The following is a 12072-nucleotide window of genomic DNA, read 5'->3' as shown; positions in this document are numbered from 1 at the left end:
ACCCAGCTGGAGGGTCACAGGATAAGACCCTTCATCTCTGCATCTATCGAATGGGGATAAAGCCCTTAGAGAACTGCACCGTGGAGCAACCAGGTAACTGGTACCACACGTCCACGTTACTCTGCAGGCAGCTTCCTCTAGTGCCCCCCCAATATCACTATTTTGCAAGAGAAAATCAATTATTCCTCACCTGGTTCACAGCTTTCAGAAGCACTACACTTCTCAGACCTGAAAGGGAAAGGCAGACAAAAGAGGTGGTCATGAAGCAAGCAAAGAGAGAGCTTAAAACCCAGTGGTGTGCATAGGACTGATCCTGGCAGGAGGGAGAAACACTGCAGCCTCCTGTGATGGCAGACAAGGGCTGCAGATGGGTCCCCGGGGACACTGCACCCACGGTCCCAGCAGCGGCACGGCATCCATGGCTGCCAGGGAAAGCCAGGGGCTGCAGGTTTCTCTGCAAATAGGCCCTGCTCCCAACCCCACCCCGGTCCTGCACCACCGCTGATCGCAGCCCTGCCTCTAGACACCAATGGATGTAACCGCAGCAGAGAGCTCCTGAAAGCAAGAGGGTTTTAAGCCTGAAACCTGGTTGACTTCATCCCTTTGTGGCAGAGAGCAGTGCATAAAGCATCATTACAATGTGGTTACTCATGGAGTTAAGCAAATAGGGAGAAAGGAAAAAAGTCAACTGATTTGGTAAATATTTATTCTGCTCAAAGCTTTTCTCCCCCGAAAACTGGGCAGTATCCCAAACCCGTGTCTACAGTTAACTTTGCATGCTCAGGAATTTACACAAGGTGTTCAGCATCCAAATGAGATTACTTTGCATTCTCAGGACGCATTTGCTTTCTGCCTCTCTCTTTCTTAAACAAGAACAACCACGGCTCTTTGGCAGTAAGGGAGCCAAGGAACGGCACTGGAAAACACGCTCCTCCATGACGCTGGTCCTTCAGGGGGAAGGAAAGCCCTTCTGAGCCAGCACCACATCCCTGTTGGCTCAGGGGGATATTCAAAAGCACTTGCTCGCTTGCCTGAATCCACTCAGCAGCGTCAGCAGAACAAACTACAGGCAATGCAAAGGAAGCCAGGAGCGCTCTTGAAATGTTCTTCCTAAATGTGGAATGGGCAAAAAGGATCTCTGGTCTAGAAAGTACTGTATATATTACCGAGGAGCCTTGGGAAGGGTTTTAAACTCTCCCACTTTGGGCCAAAGTCAACCTTTCACTAGGGAAATTTGGGAGGAGAGCTTCCCCAGGGAAAGCGTTGGCCCTTGCAGTATCTGGCCCTTCTCCCTGGATATGGCACTGCCCCTTCCCTGGAACTCGACTTTGACCTGGGTGGACCACTGCTATGGAGATGCTTTGCTCCTACCAGGGAACAGAGGTTCCTCATTTGCAGGAAGAACAAAGTGGGATTTGAATATCCACCTATATTTTCCTGCAGATAGGTGTTATCAATGCATTGGGAGATTATGGGGAGATTTAAGTTTACCCCTGTGGCAGGCAAAGCAAGCTGCGCACCATCACTGCAATTCATTATACCCTTTTTAACCAGAGGTACATATGAACCTCGGGGTCCGTGGCTCGATTCAATGTGCACACACACAGTGTAAATCAGGAAGAAGGCATGTATAGACACAGCTAGGAAAAATTCGAAAGGGACCCCAGCGTGATCTTAAGGTTGTGCCAGATTTACACCAGCGGAAGGTGGTCAGCCCAGCCCAGTGCAGTCCACATCACAGCACCACCATGGGGAGGGTGATCTGAATCTGGCTGGGTACAAACCACCCCTAAAACCCCTACTTTTCCCCCATAGGGTGTTCTAAAGTAGTTTTACTGCTCTGTGCAACCCCTACCTGGCCCACAGCTGGAGTGCAGCAGGCGAGATGGGGATGGTGCAGCGTCAGTGAGGGCTATACAGGGACCATGAGCCTCCAGCCGCCCTCGGAGCTCTGCAGTGGCAAACCTCAGCTCCCACCCCACTGGCACGCTCCCACAGACACATGGTGGCTGGTTATCTAGCCACTGCTTTGCAGAAACCAGCTTGACATCCCTAATATTCTGTCCTTCCACATTCTTGTTTCCAGTCACACCAATTTAACTTCACAGTGGGATCTTCTGTTACAAAAATTAAAAGGGTCCTAATTGCAAATGTTAACAAATGAATGGGAAAACGAGAAGCATCAGGCCAGGTTTCAGCCCTGCAGCGTGCTTAGAGGCCAGCGGTATTGGAAGCATCACCATTTCCCGGACATCCAGTGCGCAGCAGATGCTCTGCTGGTCCCTGAGTCTAAATGCCTTCAGACATGGAGCAATTCAGCAAGGTGCAGAAAGCAAAAAATGGCTGAAGAATGGTTTTGCAGCTAAGCCCTAGCTGAGGATCCTGGAGATTTGAGTTTAATTCCCTGTAACACCAGTGAAGCGCCTTAGGCCGGGACCCAGCACAGACAAGTTCCCATTGCAGACCTCTCTGGCTGAGGCTCTCATCCGGACTCCCTTCATCATCAGGAAGAGAAACAGGCACTTGTGGGGTGTGATTCCTCCAACGCATTTTAAATGGTTGGAAAGGGCTGACTCACCCAGTGCACTGAGCTCGCTGCTGCTGAAAGGTTCTGGAGTGGCACAGCCAGCCCCGCTCCGGCATGGACACCCAAAGGCAGCTGCCGCCAGCCTCTCTCCAGCAGAGCGGGTGAGTGGCCGTGCTGCCACGACTCTGCTTCACCAGCACAGCATTTGAGGGTGCTGTCCTTTAGGGGTGGCACCTGCACGCTGAGCACCGACCATTTCAACCCGCATACAATATTAATGCACAGAGCAAACCAACATCACCCACAGGGACCTGGTCCAAGCAAGCCAACCCAACCATGCGCTCATCTTAACCCCCTTCCCATGCCCATGGTTGACTCTGCCTTGCATCGGAGCTCCAGTGTGGCACGGCTTATATCGCACTCGCAGCCAACGGCATAAGGAAGTGGGGCCAGCCTCTGCAAAGTGCAGGAAACATCACCGTGGCATAGCATGGGGCATGAGTGACACCCATGGGTGCTCCCAGCACTCCATCCCTGGTGGAGGAGAGGATGAGAAGAATTTGGCTCAAACAAAGTCTGGGAGGGGACGCGGTGGTGTCCCGCAGCAGTGGGGCAGCAACGTTGTGCAAGAGCCATCCCAACCCCATGGGGTAAAACCACCCGCAAACCCTCCTTTGAAGCTGAAGATACCTAGAGGGCTGGGTGATGACTGCCAGCCCCACAGACTGGGCAGCTCAAGAGGTCTCTGCCCTCTGAAGCTGTGAGATTTCAGTGCTTGGTGTACCTCCAGGCTCGCTCACTGCCTGCTCTAACGCTGCCGATGTGGCACATTCCCCCACCCAGTGCGAGCAGGTCTTTAGAGGCACACAGCAGCCACATCCAAGGTGACAAACCTGAAACAGCACTGGGGAGAACCAGAAGGAGTCTCTAACCTGTTGCGGTTTCATGTCAACAAGGAGCCAAGGAGAGAGGGGAACCCCACACATGCCATGGAGGAGACAGGCGCAAGTTACCCCATCTCCCCATCCTGGCTTGCAGAAGTTACCAACCCCATAGCACGGTCTGCAGCTGCAGCTGGCGGAGGTGTCAGCACCGGGCAGCAAGACTTTGTGCCAGAGAGGCTGAGGAGCACTCGCTCCTACACCCGTGGTCCTGAGCCTCCCTACAGGCGGTGGCCTCCAGCACGGGTGTGCAAACAGACATCCCAGCAAAGTTCATTTTGCTGCTTGTAAATCCATCCATGACCGAGCCGTCTGTGCGGGGCAAGGCTGGGAAAAGGCTCCTTTCCCTGCAGCGCAGCCTTGCCCGTGAGCACCAGTTATACTGCTATGAACTGCTGCCCTGCTTCTCTTATTTAAAGTGATTTTAAAGAGAAATGTTGGGGCTAAATATTACCTTGCTTCTGACCAGCTGAAACAAAAGTGAAGGACACTGAGGTTACGCAGAGGAAAATACCTTCTGGATCTCCCAGCACAGGTTGGAAAGAAGCACTATACACTCCATAGGCCCTGCCAGCACGTTACAGACCAGTCTAGCTTGTGGCATGGTTATACCAGAAGCAGGTACTCTCATAAAAAGCCTCCTGCCCTGCTGAACTCTATAACCCCACCTTTATTAAAACATCTGCTAATCTGCTATTAGTCTCCCTGTGAGCTTTATAAACAAGTAATGCTTAATTAGCAGGATGTTGTGTTATGGTGCCGACTGAGGGTGAATCCTTAGGCCATGCTTTAAGACTGGAGAGTGCTCCTGCAGATAATCCCAGCCTGCCCGGGCACAGCCCCGATTTCATCAGTTTTGTACAAAATCAATGATTCCAAACTTTGCTATTTTGGCTCGCAAAAGGATGAGGCTGCTCTGACTCCTCCTGTACCAGCTAGTTGTACCATCTCAGTGGGTTTTTAGGGAGACAGGAAAGCAACGCCTTTAGAGCTGCTCGCCTTCCCACCATGTTACCTACAACATCTCCCCGATGCTGCATCTTACTGAATTGCACCCGTTGCACCCTCCTGTGCCCGTCCTTCCCAGCCAATGTGCGAGCCCACAGCACAGCGATGACGTGCTGTGCACGTTAACACCTCCAAAATAACTCTCTGAGGGATGTCACTGCAGCAGCCAGGGGACAGGAGTTGCACTTACCTGCTGTTGGCCTGAGAGGTCCCTGCCAGGTCCAGCACGGCCCCGCGGTGTGGCTCGGGGGAGATCTCCCCGGGGGGGCTGGAGGGCTCCAGCTTGGTTGGATCTTTGGTAAATTTGCTTCCTGGTGCCGGGTGCGCAGGGCAGGTTTGGAAGGAAAAGCAAAACCAGAATTAGCAACCAGAGATACCAATGATGCAGCTTTTCCACCTCCATTTTTCCCCCCTCCAGTCCCAGAGCTGAGGTCAGGGTGGGGGACAGGTTATCAAGCGTCACTTGCTTGCAAAGAGAAGGGTACAGATTTAATCAGGTTTACACAATAAAATAATAGCAAAACTTTGCTTAAACCTCTGCATAACTAAGTGTGCGCTGGGAAGTCCTGCCAGGGATGGAGCATCTCCGGAAAGGGCTGGATGCCACGACAGGGTGCCAAGAGGTGGGGACTGGGGTCGGGAAACCCAGGCGTGGCCAGGGCCATGGACCAGTGCTGCAGGAGCAAGCCCCAAAGTGGAGAGAGCCCTGTCCCAAGGGAGGGGATGGGAGGTTGGCAAAGCCCAGAGCAGCAGTGCCACAGCGAGCCCCATCCCACAGCTCCGAGCCCTGCACGCAGCGGGAGAAATCTCTGCTGCAGCAATGCGGAGGGGGACAAAAGCATCCTGTCACCATGAAAAACCTCCTCTCTCCCTTCCCTGTTCCTCAGCAACCTGAAAGGAGCTGAAACGAAGCCTCAGCAGTGACCTTGGAGATGAAAAGAGTGATCTGAAGGCAGGGTAGGAAATGAAAATCGGGCAGGGACGGTGAGCAAAGAGCTGAAGGATTAGTGCTGGGGGAAGGAGGGAATGAAATTACACCATGAGGCTGCAGAAACCACGTAGGTGTCTTGTTAAATAGCTGCTGCCAAAGGCCCTTCGCTGGTCTCAAAGTGCCATCGCGACATCCCCACCCTTCCAAATCATATCCCGTCCGTGGGAACATGAAGCCTTTTTCCTTTTGGCTCCAGCCTGCAAGGAAGGGCAGGGCTCTGGCAATGGGACCAGCAGCAATATAGAGCCTTAAAGACACTATTTATCTACTGACAGTCCAAAAGGCTCCTTTTAATTTGTGCTTTCTATGGACCAAATCTTGTTCTTGCAGCAGCAAAGCCTGCCTGAAGCTGCTACCCAGGGGAGTAGCAAAAATAGGTTTCCTAGCAGTGGTGGGTATTTTAATTAAAGGGTGAGCAAAACTGTACGGGGAAGCTTTGGGATACTTTGCAATTGGCAATTTAAAATACAGCTCCGCTCGGAAAATAGTGTCTTTGCAAAAATGGCACCTCCTGACTCAGCAGATGCTTTTTTTTTTTTTGCACAGTCAGATGTGCTGACGCGAATCACAAAAAGCCAGGTTTAATGTGTTTTGCTTCTGGTAGCCCTGCAGGGACCAGGCAGGGGAGGGGGAACTGCCATCCGCCCCAGCCCTGCTGGGTTTGCTTCCTCATCTCCTAATTTCCACTTGCACCTCCCTGCCATGTAACCCCTGAGCTCATAGCACGGTGCTTTCCACCAGCAGCTCTTGAGCTGAGGTACAGATGTATGCAATGCCTCCCACAGATATTGCACAACCATGATGGATTTGCAAGGAAAAGCCAAGCATCCCAAGACACAGTTCAGTGCTCCATCCCTTGGGGGTGGGTTAAAGCTTAAAAAATCCTTTTCTTGAGAAACAAAGTCATTAATGGGGCTGGAGACAAAGAAAACCCCCCACGGAGGTGGGACCCTCTCCAGGCTCTGCTGGAGGTCCCCTTTAGGTGGCTCTGGTGTCATCATCCCCGGGGAGCACCCTTGGGGCTGGGGCTGTCCCACGGCCACAAGGGTTAATTTGGCTGGCGGAGATATCCAAGGAGAAGGTGGTGTCTGGAAAGCCAGCACCTGGGGTTGGCAGCTTGGGGACAAAAAAACAACCCAACAACCCCAAAACATGTCTTTACTTGCGAGCCAAGCCCAGGCAATCCGGGAGTGGGGCTGGGTGGTGATAAATTTGGGTGCAGTGCCATATTTCAGGTGGGTATAAGGGCGATGGAATGGGGGCAGCCGCTGGAGTGAGGGTCAGGTTGGACTGCACCAGTGCCTGTCTCCTTTTATTTGACAAGAAGCACTTAGCCTGGCTTCTCCTTCTCAAGGCAAAAGGAGTAAAAACATGGGGCAAAAAAAGCTGAAGAAAACCCCTGTCCAGGGTTTTGTCACTGCAAAAATGGATTTTTGGTTTTTTTAAAAACAGTCAGTGGCTGGATGATGCTAGCACTTCCCAGCCAAAAAGAGAATAATTTACCAGTGAGGAACCCAGCAGTGATTTTTCTTCCTCCTGAAAGCACAGAAGCATGCAATGTGCTGCCTGTAGAATCATAGAATCATTTAGGTTGGAAAAGACCCTGAAGATCATTGAGTCCAACTGTAAACCTAACACTGCCAAGCAGGGAGCCATCCCAGCGTCACGCACCAGGGATTTCTCGCTTAAATCTTCAAAACACTATTTAAGGGCGCACAGTGCTTGCACCGATCCCAGGCAAAGGCAATCTCAGCATGCCCGGGTATGCTTCTCCTCACTGATCATAACTGCACGTGTCCTGCACTTTTGCTGGTTACAGGTGACATTATTTCAACTCTGCTTCTCTGGATAATCTTTCAGTTTTGTGGGCAATAAATCAAAGGATGTGGAGAACGTACCTGTAAAAATTCTCTCGTCAAACATCCTAGGAGGAAAGGGAAAAAAAAGGGATTAGAAATAGGTGCTTCTAATGACTGAATTTTAGGTTTTATTAATGAACAGCATTAAGCCAAATCAAAAGTCATTTTATTCATTCTCTAAAAAAAGGAATAAATTTTTCAGCAAAAAAAAAAAAAAAAATTAAAAAAAGCCTTTTAGCCTGTTGTGCAACCAAGCAATATTACAGCATATGCTTTTTAAGTAAAGCACCTTTAAATCTGCTTACAAGTCATTCTCTTAATTTAATTAACTTATTAAATGAAGCTGCTATAGGCTGGCTTTACCAACAGAAACAGTGGGACCGAAGTAGCTATTGCTGAACCTTCACTTCACCGTGTAGACCATTGACCAGATGTCACCTGTCTCCTGAATATTGTATTTTGGTGCCACCCACAACTTTGCTCATAGAAGCAAAGTGTGTTCAGGGCCACGTGCCAGGGCCTGATCGAGCCTGACGCAGCCCAAGCTGTGTGGGACAAAGTGGCTCCTCCACTGGCTGACATCTGGAAAGCTAATTCATTCCAGGATGCCTAAGTCCTGTCGATGTCGGTGATTTTAGCTCCCTTGGGAGCCTTTGCTGGGGGGTTTCTGTGCCGTAGTTTCACACCTCTAGCAGGGGAACAACATCAGTGCTGCACAGGCAGGGACTTAATAAATAAATATATTATAAAGCAGATTTTCCTGACAGAGAAGCAAAGAGGGGTTGCGCGGTGCAGAGATAACTGGGAAAGCGTCCACTCCTCCTACTCCAGTGCAAATGCAGACACCAAGACACAACGCCCTGCCTGTAGGTGATACGTCCTCATCATTGTATATCTAGGATGTCCATAAGTCATCACCACAAAACAAGGTGGAGGTGTGTCATGAATACGGATGTTCCTCCTCCCGCCTGGAGGCGCCACTCCCATCTGCCAAACGCCATTGGAGAGAGTCATGCCACAATTGGAGGGTCCCGTTACTACCCAAAATGCTTAGGGTGGCACTGGCAACGTCTGCATGGACTTACAACAGGGTAGTGGGGCTCAGAGGTGACAGTGATACAGCCAGCCCTGCCACATCCTCGCAAAAAGGGAGAGAGCGATGGAAAACAGAGGTTTGGGGGAAAAAAGAGCTGTTTAGCTATTTTCCATAAAAAAGGGTAAAATGGGGTTTGGGTGTCCAAACAAACCCTGTGAGCACGGAGGGAACACGGCTTAAATCCCTGAGCCCGCTCGAGGCCATGCACTCTCCCTTGCCTTCCTTGCCACCCACCTTTTGATGACAAAATGGATGTTGTGCCTCTCCTCCAGTATCCGCTTGAGTTTGGGGACGCCATAGGTGCAAGGTCTTTTGAAGGGTATTTTGTCTGGGATGCCAATGATTTCCACCGCCTCGGGGTCGCAGGCAATCTTCCGGTATGGGACGGGGACCATGTGGTCTAACCCCAAGGCTTCAGCTGAAAGGTGAATGCATGGTTTTCACTTAAATACGGGCTATTCCTTTTACAGATGATAAAATGAAGGTGTAATAGCTTGAACTCAAGCGCAGCAAGTGCCTCCTGCCCTCTTCTCCTTTGCTTGTCCCAGAAGGTGAGCCCCGGGAGCAGCTCACCCATGGGAGATGGGACAACAGCGAGAAAATGCAGCAGCAAACACAGGTAACGGTGTCCTCCAAAACCCCCAAACGTACCCAGTGTTGCTCAAACCAGGGGCGAGCTGGCCCATGTGCCATCCCCAACTTCCGCGTGACCACAGCAGGTCGCTGAGCTATACAACTCATGAGTTGCATAGCACATACACAGTTTATAAGTTACAGAGTTCATCTATAGGCCATAAATAACTCTTGAGTTACACAGCACATATTTATAGCCCGTCTATAACTCATGAATTACACAGCCTGATGAGGATGGTACAGGTGACAACCTCCAGCCCATCAACCCATTCCCAAGCAATTTCCTGAGCTTACAGCTGCCCAAACGCCCAGAAACTAACCCAAAAGCACTGCCCATGGCAAGGGAAGTGCCAACGACACCATAAGCCATGCAGGTGGAAAAACACAGCTGCCATAAGGACAATATTCTTTTTTCCCCTACCACGTTAATTTAAAACAGCAGCATGCCACTGCTCCCCGTCGCCTGCAAACGCCGGCAGTGCCCGGGCGCTGTGACCCGGTGTGCCACGCTTCAAACTAGGGCTGTTTTACAGCCCAGTTATAAATTCCTCGACAGTGGGGGGAGCTCCAAATGGAAATATTGACATAACCTTCAGCAGACACCCAGAGACTGGGAACTGCTGGGCTAAATGTGTTAGGAAGAGAAGGGAGCTCTAGCATATGGCTTCTGCTGCTGTGTTAGGGAACAAAAATGATTGCTATATAATGATATGCAAACCACAAGCGCTGCAGATGCATAATGGGATATTAACTCCTACTCACCATATCTGCTGTTAAACAGAATTTGCACGCACTCCCTAAGGGTGTTGATATCTTCAGTTTCTTTTATAAAACTGTCCCACTTATCTATCAAAACAAAATATAAGAAATAAGGAACTTCCATATGGTTCGTACACAGCAGATGCACTTTTCTCGCACAAAGCGCTGGGAAGCAGGAACAAGACTTTGCTGCTTTAAAAATAATGATTTCCCTCTTCCTGAGCGGATTTTGCCAGGCTGGCAGATAAGGTCCGGGCTTCCCCAGCCCCAGCCCCAAGCAACCTCCTCTGCAGCCATGCATGTGCAAAGCAGATTCCTAAGAAATGACCCCATAAAACTTCTCAACCCTGAAATGAAAGACCCTCCGGGACAGAACAAACTCAACCTAAAACGAACCTTTGAAAGGCACGGCCATTTCACAGAGGAGCTTTTTAATCTCCTTCTCTTTCCCAACTTTCCCACCTATTTTTCTTCTTTTTAATGCAGGCAGGAGAGGGTTTTGATGTAAACACATCAGCATTTTTAGGTTGCATTTCCTTGGGTGGGGTGAAGGTGGGGAAATGGAAGAGTCTCCTCCCCACTGCTGATCCCCCCGGGCACCACTGCAGAATCACGCCGGGGTTAGTGGGTTTCAGTTATTTTGAAATAACGCCAAACTTTTGTCAGGTATTTGCTGTTTGCAGCTCGGGCAAACGGCCTCACCCAAAGCCATGCCTCGGTTCCCTGTGCATGAAGCAGAGATGGGATTTTCCAGCTGGACGGCAGCGCTTGAGGACCAAGCATTGTGAGGATGGCAGGGATGGACCCGAGCAGGGATGAAGGTCTTGACTGCTGTGCTGAGACGTTGCAGCAAGTAAAGGGACAAAATCCCTCACTGCAGCATCTCCAGCACTGCCAGGTCCCCACAGAGCATGGGGACGGCTGGGAGACCGCTGGGGAGACGAGGCCAGGGGAAAACCTTTCCCTAAGAGCTAGCTGCTGGCTGCCCTAAATGCCGGAGCAGGACACAGACCTGTCTTGTCGTGGACAATGGAGAAGAGGATGCGCTTGGACGAGTGCACGTTCTGGATGAGGGGACCTCCGGAGACCGACGATTTCTGTCCTGGACAAGAGGGCAGACAAGGAGAAAGGTCTGATGAGAGCCTGACCGGCGCTCCGGGCAGCCGAACAAGCCCCCGGGTGCTGTCCCCCACCGGTGATGCGGACCCAACCCTGCCGGCTCTCCTCCATGCACCCTGGCCCGTGACGACCCGGCGGGGTCCTGGCCAGACCAAGCCCCCACCGTCCCCCTGCCCCGGCTGCCCCTCCAGCCTTGCGGCGCAGCACCCCGCGTTTCAGGGCAGAAACGGAGGTGCGCCCCGTCGGCACCTCGGAGGCACCCAGAGAAGGGCCGGGGTGGCGCGGCACGGCGGGGGCGTCCGCTCATCTCCACGCGGGCCAAGCTTTGCACCGATTTTCATCCGAGGACCACCAAAACACCCGGGCCTGTCCCCTGTCAGCGCCGGGGGGGGGTGGGCTTCACACCAGGCCCTCGTCTGAGAGCAAACTCCAGGCTATTACCACAGCAGTCGCTGTACTCCTGTGAGGAAGGCACCTTCAGCTCTCCCGCGGGCCTGGGCAGCAGCACCTCGCCGGCCGCGTTCGGCCCGGGCAGGCCGGAGGACACCTCTTGCTTTAGGTCGACGGCGATCTGGGTCGGCAGCGAGACGCCATATAAGAAATTGGTGACGGCGACGGCGGAGGGGGTGTCCTGGCCGGCGGGTTTGGCCATGGGGCCGTTGGCACTAGAGTCTCGGCCACCCTTGGAGGCGAGGGAGGTACAAGTCAACTCGACGCTGGGGTTCGGCTCTCGGCTGGGCTCGTCCGCCGGCCTGAGGGGAAGGGAAGGGAGAAGAGGAGGAAAAAACAGGTTCCTTTGGGTCTGTGGCACTGCTAAGCTGGGACAAGCAAGGATGTGGAGAGGGAAGGAGAGCCGTGCCCAGGAGGGCGGGACATGCTGCACTGCCGGCTGCCGGGCTCTTTGTTTCAGAAATTACAGCCATCACCCAACCTCTTCCAGCTTCTTCAGGCACCCGGACCGTTTTTGTCTTCTTTAAGTGGAGCAGGTTGGTCTTACGGTGGTTCAAAGCATTTATAATAGCTAGGGCAAAGCTGCCTAGCTCCACGGCCCAGTGCGTTTCAGGAGTAAAACAATTTGTGTGACCATAACCACTTGACTCCATTGCCTGCCCCAGCCCCCAGGACCCATGACACATTCA

General features: G+C 52.0%; 1 protein-coding gene across 7 annotated transcripts in view; it reads right to left on the bottom strand.

The window, feature by feature from the left end:
* Window positions 1-12072, bottom strand: part of GTF2IRD1 (GTF2I repeat domain containing 1) — a 69620-nt gene that overhangs the window by 23479 nt on the left and 34069 nt on the right. For all 7 annotated transcript variants that reach the window (XM_049803493.1, XM_049803496.1, XM_049803495.1 and 4 more), the window contains exons 6-12: window positions 11375-11685; window positions 10827-10916; window positions 9818-9901; window positions 8657-8840; window positions 7366-7391; window positions 4667-4787; window positions 191-228 (exon numbers count right to left, since the gene is read on the bottom strand). In XM_049803493.1, the coding sequence (XP_049659450.1) occupies window positions 191-228; window positions 4667-4787; window positions 7366-7391; window positions 8657-8840; window positions 9818-9901; window positions 10827-10916; window positions 11375-11685 (854 nt within the window). The remainder of the gene's footprint in view (window positions 1-190; window positions 229-4666; window positions 4788-7365; window positions 7392-8656; window positions 8841-9817; window positions 9902-10826; window positions 10917-11374; window positions 11686-12072) is intronic.

This window comes from Accipiter gentilis, chromosome 6, assembly GCF_929443795.1.
Source record: "Accipiter gentilis chromosome 6, bAccGen1.1, whole genome shotgun sequence".
In the NCBI taxonomy this organism is placed as follows: Eukaryota; Metazoa; Chordata; class Aves; order Accipitriformes; family Accipitridae; genus Astur; species Astur gentilis.
The sequence above is the reverse complement of the archived record's forward strand: the minus strand, read 5'-3'. Positions and strand labels throughout refer to the sequence as shown.